This window comes from Vicugna pacos, chromosome 21, assembly GCF_048564905.1.
Source record: "Vicugna pacos chromosome 21, VicPac4, whole genome shotgun sequence".
NCBI classification, from domain to species: domain Eukaryota; kingdom Metazoa; phylum Chordata; class Mammalia; order Artiodactyla; family Camelidae; genus Vicugna; species Vicugna pacos.
In genome coordinates this window covers 4,628,373-4,641,229 of record NC_133007.1, presented here as the reverse complement: position 1 = coordinate 4,641,229, position 12,857 = coordinate 4,628,373, and the positions used below count along the sequence as shown (strand labels likewise).

The 12,857-nt window shown below is 42.3% G+C and overlaps 1 protein-coding gene across 1 annotated transcript; it reads right to left on the bottom strand.

The window, feature by feature from the left end:
• Positions 1-2,233: 2,233 nt before the first annotated feature.
• On the bottom strand, positions 2,234-12,629 carry ARPC5 (actin related protein 2/3 complex subunit 5). Its single transcript, XM_072945949.1, has 4 exons — positions 12,260-12,629; positions 9,980-10,052; positions 6,927-7,103; positions 2,234-3,642 (listed from the first exon to the last, which is right to left on the bottom strand). Exons 1-4 carry the CDS (start codon positions 12,400-12,402, stop codon positions 3,580-3,582), a joined length of 456 nt encoding a protein of 151 aa, XP_072802050.1. The 5' UTR covers positions 12,403-12,629; the 3' UTR covers positions 2,234-3,579.
• Positions 12,630-12,857: the final 228 nt, after the last annotated feature.

Below are 12,857 nucleotides of genomic sequence, written 5' to 3'. Positions count from 1 at the left end.
TACTGTGTATCATGGGGAACTATATTCAATACCTTGCAATAACCTCTAGTGAAAAAGAACATATACATATGTATGACTGAATCACTGTGCTGTACGCCAGAAACCAATGCATTATAAATCAACTATATTTCAATTAAACCAGACAATAGCAAGACATACAGTCCCCTCCAAGCATTAAGGCGCGAGATTTCTAGAGCAAGTCCAGCCCTCCTCTGTCCTGGGGACATCTGCGTTTCCTAAGTACTGGAATTGAGAAAAAGTGTGGTAGGACTTTGGAATCAGGCGGATGTACCAGAATTCACTTCCTACAGTGTGTCTTGTATGATAGACAATTCTTTAAGCTTCAGTTTTGAAGATAAAATCAGATGGGACTGGCGGAGTAGGTACTCAATTAATGATGGCTTTTGTGTTTTAGCCCACCTCTTCTCACTCAGAATCTTGCTTTGGAAATGAAAAGCCGTATCACTACCACACGCCGGGGGCACCATGCCTTTGGTTTCCTGACATCTGTGTTCTATTTCATGTAGTTCAGAAACATGCTCACTCTGGGTCACATGGACCCAAGCAGCAGTTCTGATGCTCTTTAAATGAATACTCTGAACATAACTGACATTTTAAGAAATGATCAAAAGTATTTAAAGGATTAAATTATTCCTACCCATTTTTTGTAAGTGAAGCTCTTCATTATCAACTTGTTTCCTTCTTATAGTTTAAATTTCCCATTGTTTACTCCTATCAAAAGGGTAAGACTGAGTGACCACTGATGTCTAACTCAGCTGAAAAAAAAATAATTTTCTAAAATCTTATGACTTTCTTGAATTTTGTCCCATGGAGATACTTTATCAAAACCTACATCCTCTTAGTCACTGTCCATGACTCTATGTTAAAAACATTGAAACCCTAAGAACAGTGACGGCTAAACCTGCTTTGGCTTTGTCGTCCCTCTGCTGCCCCTTCTTCCCGCCTGCGCGGGGCCTCGTGCAGACCGACCTGCCTCGCTTTCCAGCAGGCCACCCCGATCGCACTGTTCCCCCCACGCTGACAGGCAGGTATGAAAATGCGTGGCACTGACTTCAAAGTGCTTAAATCTTACTTTGCATCTAGGCTGAAAGCAGCTTGTGAGCAAGGTCCAGACGTTTCTGTCTCCTCCGTGATCCCAGGGAACACAGTACACACTTGAAAAGTACTCAGTTAAGTTGGCCAGTTGACAAGATTGATTTCACCTGTGTTAACGGCGTCCCGTGACACATCATCACGCTTACCATCAGGTATGATGTAACTAAACGTTGCTGATCAACAAAGGGGTCATGAGCCTTTAAAAAGTGGCAAAAACACAAAAATGGCTACAAACGATAAAAACACCGAGATTCAAGTAGAAGGGAATGGGGTGGGGGGAGAATCACTTTTGTGCCCAAAGTGCCCCTTAGCATTTATGTCTTTTCTCCACAGTTCTCCCTGACTACGCCCCTCCCCCCTCCCCACCACGACGGTGCCGTCAGCCAGCAGCACCTGGGCTGACGTTTAGCCGAAATGCATCAGTTGAGCCAGTGGATTCCAGCTGGCGTCCATCTGGCCCAGCCCCTACGCCGTTCTGGTACATATTTTTGCTATCTGCCCTGAGTAAAGCTGACTAGCAAATTCTGAATACACCTATTCTTGTCACTATAAAACACAGAACCCCAGAATTTTCCCCAGCACTATGGTTGTGAAAGTGATGTTGAAATGGATTTTATGAAAAAGTATCGCAGTGTCACTTGCTTTTGTTCTGAGGTTTGTTCGTGCTTATGCATTACCTACTTGACGGCCTGACACCCGCAGCTTCACTTCCAGCCCTCTGAACTGCCTGTGAGTTTCTAAAGCTTTAAAGCAGGTGCAGTGGGAAAGCAAACAGAGGTTGTCTTGAGTTGGTAGGGACAGAAGATCTGAGGTGTAAGAGTTTAGAAGCCGGGAACAAGTGACAGCGGCTGCAAGGCCAACCGGCACATCCTGGTCTCGTCTCCAGCGCTCAGGGGCATTCACGGGGCTGTGAGGTCGCTCCAGAGGCGTCACTGCTAATGTTTATTAATGACTCCCCATGTCTACTGCTTTATATTTGAATAAAGCAGTTTTTATAAACCTTCTATACAAAATTTGTTCTTGTCAAAGAGCATAATGACTTGGTGATAAAACAGGAAATCTTTCCTCTTAATTAACTATACATTCTAAGTATTAAAGTAAGAGTGAGAAAAATAAATTATTCAACACTGACATTTTATTTTCTGAACTTTATCATTTTTACAAAACAGAACAAAAAGCAGGTATCAAAAACAGCAAAGAGTTTACAGAATTTCTGTACCAGTTTTCACATAAGTCAGTGATATAAGAAATACTAAATATAGTCTGCTCTCTCTCTTGGTCATAAGCATTCAGGTGGTTTCTTTTAGAGCTACTGAATGATAACTTTTCAAAAGCACCGGTCATTTTTCTGAGAACTGATTTGGTTTGTCTAACAAAGTAAACACTTTTTTGATGTGTGGCATTATCTTTTTTTAAAAAACACTGAGCTAAAATACAGAATGTGTACGTGTTTGGATCTGAACCAAATCTTGTAAGATCCCAGTTACCCTAAAGAACACTGAAGACATTTATAGGACGTATTAAATACTAGTTACGTACCTCATAATGTCAAAGATAGCCACTGTAATTCCAAAGAAAACAGTATTTCATTCAGAGGCTGCCCAGAGTTTGAACTACATCAAAGATTCTGTGTCCTTTCTGATTTGGAGTAGGTTCCCCAAATAGGGCCATATTATTGGAGCAAAAGTTTTATGCTAGTACCAAACAGGCTCTGGCCAAATACAAAGTGTATTTTATAAATGATCTGTAAGATACATTGTGTAGAGCAAGACTCCTTGCTCTACACCCTGGGTGACCACAAAGGAATCAAGAGGCCACGATTATTGGATGCTGAGAGGAAGACGCGTACTTAAACTCAACAGAATCCGGAGGCAAGCAGAAACAGAGCTGGAGCCTGGTCGTGGTGTTCAGCCACCGTTGGTTCCAGAAACACATTTTGCTTAAATAAGGGAAGTGTGGTCCAGTTTTGCAATGTTAGTTAATAGCTGCCAGTCTCTCAAACATCTGTTTTTAATAAAGATCATTTCCTGGCTAGCAATAAGTTAGGAAACTGGCCTCAAATTCTGATCAAATTTCTCACTATCAGTCAAAAACAAAACCAAAACCCCCCCCCAAAACCCTTCCAACAAACAAAAAACAAAAAAACCCACACCAACCAATAGGGGTTAAAAATTGCACAGCTAAACTTGAATGTAAATTATGCTATATACAGACTGGCGTACACACCACTGGAGTAGTTTTGAGAGCATGAAACACTCCTGTTGAAACACTGCCTGTACTATATCCTGATTTTCATTAAAGGAAAACTGATATGTAATTTTCTTCTTTATAGATATGAAAAGGAAGCAAGAAGGCAAAGCTGAGAGAAACGGACGCTGCCCGAAGGGCAGCGGTGGCATTTGGTTGTTTTGGTCTTTGTACCAGCAACTCCCACCGTGCGGGAGACATCCAGTTCCCACTGGACTACACGGTTTTCCTCGCAGTCAGGACTCGAACAATGGATCCCACTCCTCCAGCAGCGAGTGCCTAAACACAGACCAAAATGTAAATAAATGCCGACAGAACCACAGAGGCTCAGCTCTCACACCGAATAAAATGCTTTTCTTAAAGGAGAAATGTGTGCAGCTACTGATTTTGGATTCACTAATTTTCACAAGTATTTCTTGAGCACCCGTTACGCACCAGGCACTGGTCCCGGCACTGGTGATACAGTAAAGAAAAAACCCTTCAGAGTCCCTGTCCTCAGGCAGTGACATTCTCCTGAGATGCTAGTGTACACTCTGGTGTGTTGTTTTCAAGTAACAGTATGTTCTTAAAGATCTGCAGCACAATGTTCTTGCCTAAAACAGGTGCCCAGATATAAATTTAGGACATTCATGCTGCTTATTCTCAGCAGCGTCAGGAAGAAATTCAAACTGGGATCAACCATCCTAAGTTCCATTTAGTCAGAGTTGGTCAGATTTATTTTTCAAGCTAAGAAAATAACTATTTAATAGCTAAGAACTTGGGAACTTTGACTTTACCTTAAAAAATCAGAAGCCATGATTAAGTATTAGGAATCTGAAGCTCTGGTTTACTCGTGGTTGAAAACACTGTGTACCTTTGTGTATTGGGCACTATGCTAGATGCTGGGGTTACAAAAGGGAACAAATACTGCATTCGAGTCTACTGGGAAGAGACAGACATGGACAAATCATGTAAGTATAACATAACGTGTGAAATGACATCAGAGCTATGCTCTGGGTGCTGTAAAAGCACAGAGGAGGGGCATACACCCGACCTGAGGGTGCAGAGGAAGGTGGAATGGTGAGGGAAGGCTTCCTGGAGGAAATGACATATTAAATGGACAAGCAGGGGACAGACGGACATAAAAGGTAAGGAGGCACTCAGGCAGAAAGAACATCATGAGCAAAAGTATAGAGGCGTGAAACATTACGGTGTGTTCAGGGAAAACACTTCATTAATGCTCACTGCTGGAGCACTAGAGGAGGAAGGACATGAAGATGTAGGTCTTTTTTTTTCCCCCCTCTTTCTTCTTTCTGTTCTTTTCTTATGGTTTGATGACTAGAGAAGTTCCTTTAACATTTGTTGTAAAGCTGGCTTGGTGGTGCTGAATTCTTTTAGCTTTTGTTTATCTGTGAAGCTTTAGATTTCTCCATCAACTCTGAATGAGAGCATTGCTGGATAGAGTACTCTCAGTTGTAAGTTTTTCCCTTTCATCACTTTAAATATATCTTGCCACACCCTTCTGGCCTGTAGAGTTTCTGCTGAAAAATTAGGTGATAGCCTTACGGGAATTCCCTTGTGTGTTATTTGTTGCTTTTCTCTTGCTAATTTTAATACTTTCTCCTTATCCTTAACTTTGGTCAATTTGATGACTATGTGCCTTGGTGTGCTCCTCTTTGGGTTGATCCTGTGTGGAACTCTGTGCTTTCTGAACATGGGTGAGTGTTTCGGGACATGAAGATAAGGCTGGACCTGGGCACTTGGACTTCATTCTGCAGGTGACTGACAAGGGTAGATGTGGATGTTAGAGAGAACATTCTGGTGATGGGGTGGAGAACAGATTTGAGGGCGATAAAACTAGCAGCCAAGAGAGCAGGAATAGGAATCTATAGCAACAAACTGTGAGAGATGCTGTGAACAGTTGTATCAGAGATGGTTTGGGGTGGATGATTTGACGAGTATTTGGGAGTAAGACTGAAAAAACCTGATGACTGTTAGAAATAAATGAAGACTTAACATGTGCCTCAGTTTCCCCATCTACAAAACAGGAATAGCAAACATTCTCTCCTAGTATTTTTATGAAGATTAAATGAGTTAATATTTATAAAGTGCTTGTTATATAGTAAGTGCTCAGTGTTTGCTGTGACCCTGAAACTACTCAAACTGGGCTGATAGGTTTTAAAGCCAGCTCTTCATCTGTAAATTGAGGATGATAAAGATATTTATGTATCTCCTAGGGCTGTCATAAGGATCACACAGAACAGAAACTAATGGCTCAGCAGTTGGCAAACAAAAAACATCCCATGAATAGGATGACTATATAAATTATTCTCCAAACTGGTACACTGCAGAGTGAAAGGAATTTTCATAATGATACTGGGACAACAGGAGCTGTCCTGGGAAAACCTGGAATGGTTATCCCATCCATAAATGTGAGCCCTTTTTATCTGACAGCGGACCCGTGCATGAGGACTATGGTGACCTGACCAAGGTGAACAGCAAGTTCTGCTACCTGGTCTCACCTGGCACGTGTGCGCTTTCACTCAGGCACACAGACAGCAGCTTCTGGAAAACTGAGTTCTGGGAACTATGAGATGTCAAAACATATACACCTTACCTGTGGTTGGTTCTATCTGAATGTTACACTGGTTTATTCATACCAATATAATGTAAGAGTTGGGTATTAAAGATTACCTTACCAACTTTTTACCTAAAGCTAAAAATTCTCCTTAGCCATTTTTCTTTTTTTTGATGGAAAGTGTACCAGTTATCTGCTTACATTGCAAAATAAAATACATGAAAACAGAAAAAAAAATCTTTTAGAATTCTTGATCCTACCCCGGATTTCATTTTTAAAAATTGTCATAAAATATGTAACAAAAAATTGACCACTTTAATCATCTTTAAATGTAAAATTCAGTGGCATTAATTATATTCCAAATATTGTCCAGCCATCACCACTCTCTCTACAATACTTTTTCATCTCTGAACAGAAGCTCTGTACCCGTTAAGCACTAACTCTCATTCTCCCTTGTCCCCAGCCGCTGGTAACCTCTCAGCTACTTCCCGTCTCCATGAATCTGCCTCTTCTAGGTGTTTCGTGTATGTGGAATCACACAGTACTTGTCCTGCTGTCTGGTTTATTTCACTTTGCATAATGTTTTCAAGGTTCATTCGTGCCATAGCATGTATCAGAACTTCCTTTTTTTGACTGAATAATATTCCATTGTATGTACCACACTTTATCTGTTCACTTGTTCATGGATACTTTGGTTGTTTCCACCTTTTGGCCACTGTCAAAGAAGTTTTGATTTTATTCCTTATTTTCAAGTTTTGATTTAGATCAAAGTTCAAGACTGTGCTCAATGAGCAATAATCATCACTGAATAAATTTAAGCACTGCAGATCAGAATCTCTTAAGACCAAGGCTATTAAGCATAAATCTAAGCTTTCATTTCCATGCATTTATTTGTAATAACAACAATGTATAACCAAGAAGTCAAAATAGTTATTTAGCTAAGAGTGGCCACCATTGTTACTATGACAAAGGAGCCAGTCACGCAGACCTGTAATTCGTAAATTACCTTTTCATGCCACTGCAATAACACAGCACTGCTATTGTCAGAGGGGCTCTCGAAGCCTTTATAAATGTACTTCATTAGGAGATCCACACCATTCTTGTCCAGAGATTGAACTGCCTTTTCAATGTCGTTAGCTTTAAAGGAGATGAGCACCTTCAAGACAATGCTGCCTGCTCGATCCTGAGGGCAAAAAAGAACAGACCATTTAGATGTGTGCGTGTGCGGCCGGGGTGGGGGTGGTTACACTTTCAGAAAGGCCACAGTGAAAATGTGACATCTGAGTAAAGACCTGAAGGACATTAAAAGAGGAAACTTGGGGCGTATTTGCGGAAAGCACTGCAGACCGAGGAAAGAGTAGGTGCTCTGAGTGAGTGCTCAGTGCGCTCCAGGACCCGAGACAGCGGGCGCGGAGCGGAGGCAGAGCAGCAGGATTGGGAGTCAGAGAGGCAGCGGGAAGACAGCATGGAAGCCCTGCAGGCCGCTGTGAGGGCTCTGGCTTCCAGCCAGAGAAACAAGAAGAAGCTGGAAGGTTCTGAGAAGAACAGGGATATAACCTGACTTACACTGTAACAGGCTCATGTTGGCTGCCATGTTGAGACCACACTGGGGGTGGTGGGGAAGAAGGGGAGCAGGAGACAAGGCAGAAGCAGGGACCAGTTTGGAAGTCACTGCAATAGTACAGCATGTTCTGCCTAGCATGGTAGCAGTGCAGGTGGTCAGAGGTGGACAGATTCCTGACATAGCTGAAGGCAGAGACGAAAGGACTTGCTTACAGATAGGTGTGATCATCTACCAGTTTACTAAGTCGATACGTTTTATTTCTTGATCTTAAAAAAAATACAAACAACAAAAGGAAATTGAATTGCATCTTTACCTTGAACCATCCTTCAGAAATAGGTTATTAATAAAAAATTAAGTTTTTAAGAAAATTTATTCTAAGTTTCATATCTATAGCCAAGTGATGTTCACTTATAATGACCTTTTGTCTTTAATAAAAGGCTGCTCTAACAGCAAAGTTATTATTTTTTTACTCATCAAGCCAAGCACAAGAACACGTAATTTCCCATTTCGAAGATTTGCTTCTCTTTCTATTCAACACTAAGTAGCACCTTTAGCATTCCTACTGGTCAGGGTTGTATAGTTTGTTTCTACCACCTGTTGTTAACTTCAGTTGTAAAGACTATGCAATTACCCTATTTAGAAAAATATCCTTGCACCCAGAGCTATCACCTCCCACCCACAAACCTGGATTAAAAAAACCCACCCATATAAAAGCAGAAGGTGGTAAAACTGAAATTTCAATCCTGTTACTCTTAAAAACCAAAGAAAAATTTCCCCTTACAAAAGGTTATGTTGCCTAGACAATTATTATGCATTTATCTAAGATATTACTTACTCCCAGTCAACAAAGGAGATGCCTGGGGCTCCTTGGATGTATGAATAGCCATGGTCAGTAGTGTCAATGCTCTGGGCTTCATTTTAAACAATACACAACTAATTAAATAGTTTCCTAAGAATCACTGTAAGACTGCCACAGGGAATGTAATTATACATTTTTTTCTGAAGAGCAATATGGCAATACCACATGTGCCAAAGCCTTAAAAAAATATGCAGTCTAAAATTCAATGATTCACTGCTAGAAATTTATTCAAAGGAAACAATTAAGAATTTACCAAAAACTGTTTATTTCAGTACTGTTTACAACAGAAAAAAAGGTCAATAATCTAAATGTATGACAAAGGGAGATGGGTTATGTCTAAACTGTAGCATTATCTACATGTAGCCATTAAAGATATTCTATAAAATAAACAAACTTAAACTATATAGCACAGGGAACTATATTCAATATCTTGTAGTAGCTTATGGTGAAAAAGAATATAAAAATGAATATGTATATTCATGTATAACTTAAGCATTGTGCTGCACACCAGAAACTGACACAACATTGTAAACTGACTATACTTCAATAGTTAAAAAAAATAACAAAACAGCTTCATGAAAACAGACTACTTACTAACCCAAGATCCAGCAGAACAAGAATTAATTACAAAAGACTCAATAAACTGATGGAAAAAGAAAAGATACTACAGAAGTAGGTTTACAGTGGCAGGGTCTGGGGAAGGGGCGGCAGGTGCCATGTCTGGCCGGGATGGGGCCAAGAAGCAGCCCCTGAGGCAGCCTAAGAAAGAAGCAGGCCGAGGAGATAAGGAAGGAAGATAAGGCATTCAAGCACAAACAAGAAAGAGGAACAGAAGAAACTCAAGGAGCTAAAAAGGAAGGCCTCGGGGAAAGGTGGAATTAAGAAATCTGGCAAAAAGCAAGCTGTTCCGTGTGCCTGACGCAGTGAACCTTAATTCCATTCCTGTTTAAATATCTAGATTTCCTGCCAGAGCATCTGTTGCCACCTATAGCTAGAATGAAGTGTTGTCTTGGAACCTACTGTACATTTAAGAATAAACTTTTATTTAAAAAAATTATAGAAATAACTTACTGCCAAGGAAAGACATTCAATTATACTGCTATACAGTTGAAAAAGGTTATAACATTCCATTTCCATTAAAAAAAAAAAAACACCACTCATAGAAAAGATCTATAAGCACATAGCAACACCAAAAAGTGATTATCTATGGGTGGTGGGATTACAGATTACTACCTTTTTATTCCCTCACATTTCTGAGTTTTCTGTAATACCTAAGGCTTGTATAATTTTTAACAATTTTTAAAAAAGCAAATAGAATCTGCTTATTTTATGAAAGTTTTATGTATTCTCCAAGCCTTTGCTCAAATTCAACCTGAGCAGCCTCCTCTAAAAACACACAAAAATGATCTCTCTCATTTGAATGAACTTAGTATGTCTACTGTGCAGCATTATTATAATTCAACGGTAGAGCCCTATTTTTTCATACGTCAGTTTTCTACCTATCAAACTACATCGGGAGCTCTTCTATGTCAAAGAGAGTAAATGGTTAAAATATTGGCTGATTCTGCGACACTTCAGAGGATTCTGGTAGGAACGCTAAGATAGCAGCAGAGATCACTTGGTGTCTGTGACTCACCTTCACCGCCTGACTCTTGGTGTTGATAGGGGGGTTTTTCAGAGCTGCTTGTAGGGCAGCTGTCATGTTTCCTGTGACAGAGGTTAAGGGGATAGCAGCAAAGGGCAGCCCTCAGGCAAGTGTAACTCCCAGGAACCGCTGATTTTTAAGATTTAACTTTATGCATAGAAAGAAAAATTACTACGATCACTATGTTCAATAGTGGAAAATCCAACATGTTGGTTTCAAGGATGTCAATCAAAGGTAAAATACTGAAAACAAAAATTTTTAAAATAAAGCAAAACTGTTCTAATTATTGAATACCTTGATAACCTGTCATTTTCCAGTAAGACACATATGCAAACATTATCCAGAGTGATATTTTTTTAAAATTCTAAAATATCTATCAGAACATATGTATCAGGCCCCAAAATAAGACAGCTCATCCTCAACCAGAATGTCTTTGTGTGTGATTCTCACATAAAAACCAAACTTTAACTAGAATTATATTCTATAGTAACTGAAGTTCTGGCAGATTACTCTAGCAATCTGAATGACATAATTAGCAACCTCTCAATATTGATAAAAAAAAAAAGCAGCATTATATAAGATACAATATTCAATGACCCTTAGACAGCAGCTTAGTATTTTCTCTGCTATGTCATAAAGGTCATTCAGATTGTCTTAGGCCACACCTATTACATTTAGTCTCACTTTGAAAGCACCAGTGAGTTGCCAAGTATGAGAAACAGAAGGCCAATCAGACTGTCAGAATGTACAGTCATTCCCCTAAAAGGAAAACCACAGAGTTCACTTTTTCCTCCATCTGTAGTGCCTGAGCAGGGCTTGTCTGTTCTTGTAACAAGGGGAGAAAAGACAGTACCTATATATTTTAAGATGAACTGATTAAAAAGCAGATCCACCTCATGGATACAGCAGTACCATTTAAGAGTCATCACATGTCACCTAAAGTTAGTCTCACCAAACATCAACAGAAAGAATGTTTTTAAGACAGAATAATTTCCACCACTTATCTTCTAAAGAGAAAGATCTGACTAAAAAAGCTATGGTTGGTTGAAGGCTTTTATTTTCAAGGCTTAATGGTCTTCTGGAGAAGCATGCCTTTTGCAGACCGGCTCATTGGCAAGACACCAAACACTTAAGTAGTCAAATAATGCAAAATAGCAACAGCTGATTGTAATAGTCCTGGAAACAAAGAAACCCCTGTATGTTGATAAATGTTTAATGTTGTATTTTAGGCGCCTCTAAGATCAGCTGTGGTTGCTACCAAATTTTTTCACTTACGTATTTCCCCATTTAAGTTAATAGGACACTGATGAAGAAAAGGGTCTAAAAAGCCTTCCTTACCGTATGAATACACCCAAGAATAATTAGAAATGAGTGAATTCAGTACTGAGACTCTCAAAAAACTACAGCTTTGGTTATTTCAACATGTATATTTTTCTAAAAAAGAGCTGATGCAAATACTCCCTCAAAGCCATGAATATTCAAATATGCAAAAACAAAACCAGGAACTGACAGCCACATTTTAACTAAAATGTAAACGATTCCAGGATTATAAAAATGAGTTTTGTACAAATGATTCATCTTCTTCTGTTTTATTCATTGGGGTTTATTTCGGATACTTCCAGGGATTCCCCTTCTTTCCATTGTCCTCTGCTTAGCAGGTAAAAGGCTCCCGGCTTCCTTCCGGGGGGTTTTGGTGGGTTTGTACTCACTCCCCTTCCCCAGTTTAACAAATTCTGTGCAATCTTTGTTTTTCTCTTCTCTAAAAAAAAAAAAAGCCCACAGGCTGAAAGGACAGACGGGCCTCAATTTCTGCAATCCGACCCATGTCTCCCGCATGAAATACACTACCCTAACGCTACCAAAACAAAACCATCACCACGTTTAAAACAAAATCACTGACGAACGAGGCCCAACCCTCCCAATTACACACACGGGAGCCAAAGAGACCCCCAGAAACACCGTCCTGGGAGGACGGCTGAAACCCCGCGACTGTCCGGCTGACCGGCTCCGGCGCCGCGAGGGCGCGGTCGGCACGCGGGCCCCCGGGGGGCCCAGAGCTCGGGGCGCACCTGAGAAGCCGGGGGCGTGGACGGCGCGCCGGGGAGGGCCAGTGTCCCCGGGCGGAACCCCGGGGTAGGAATGGGGGAGCCCCAAAGAGGCAGCTGGCCGGGCCCGCCCCTCGCACCCGGCCCGCAGAGGGGTCCCGGAAGCAGGGCCGGGCCGGGCCGGGCCGGGCCGGGCGGGGAGGGGAGGCCGGGGACGGAAGGATATTGCCGCAGGCAGGAGTCCACCTCGCCCTCGTCGGGCCCAGCCTGCCCGTCGCCCCCGTCTTCCTCGTCCACGAACTTGTTCTCGTCGTACTCATCCACGTCCACCTTCCGGAACCGGGCCGACGACACCGTGTTCTTCGACATTCCCGATCCGGACCGGCGGCAAAAGCCTCCTCTGGGTGCTGCCTCTACCTCCGCAAGTCCAGCCCGGCTGGAACCCGCAGCCTGGCGCCTCCACTTCCCTCTTCCGCTCAGAGGCGTCGCCCGCGGCCGCGGCTCCTGCGCTTCTGGGCCTGCGCGCCGGCCGCCCTCCTTCCTCCTCAGGCTCACGCTCTCCTCGGGCCTCCTACGCCGCCCCCACGCTCCCCGGCGGGGAGCGCGCAAGGGCGGGAGCGCGCCGGACGCAGTGCGCAGGCGCAGACTCTCTGCGGGAAAGGGGCGGGGCTAGGCGAAGCAGGCGGGGGGGCGGGGGGCGGGGCAGGAGGCGGGCAGAAAGACGTGCCGCGGGCAGAGGAAAGAGGCGATTGGTCGTCCGAGTGCGTCACGTGTTCCCTCGGGGGTTTCCATGGAAACGCTTCTCTGCGGTCCTGTTTGGGGGT

Bases quoted from the DNA above. Each gene is read 5' to 3' on its own strand.
- ARPC5 (XM_072945949.1), bottom strand. From the start codon at position 12,402: ATGTCGAAGAACACGGTGTCGTCGGCCCGGTTCCGGAAGGTGGACGTG. The intron at 10,053-12,259 runs ATATCCTTCCGT...AACCTCTGTCAC, and splicing joins GTGGACTCCTGCCTGCGGCA to AGGAAACATGACAGCTGCCC. The intron at 3,643-6,926 runs GTAATTTACGAA...GTCTGTGTTTAG, and splicing joins TATTGCAGTGGCATGAAAAG to GCACTCGCTGCTGGAGGAGT.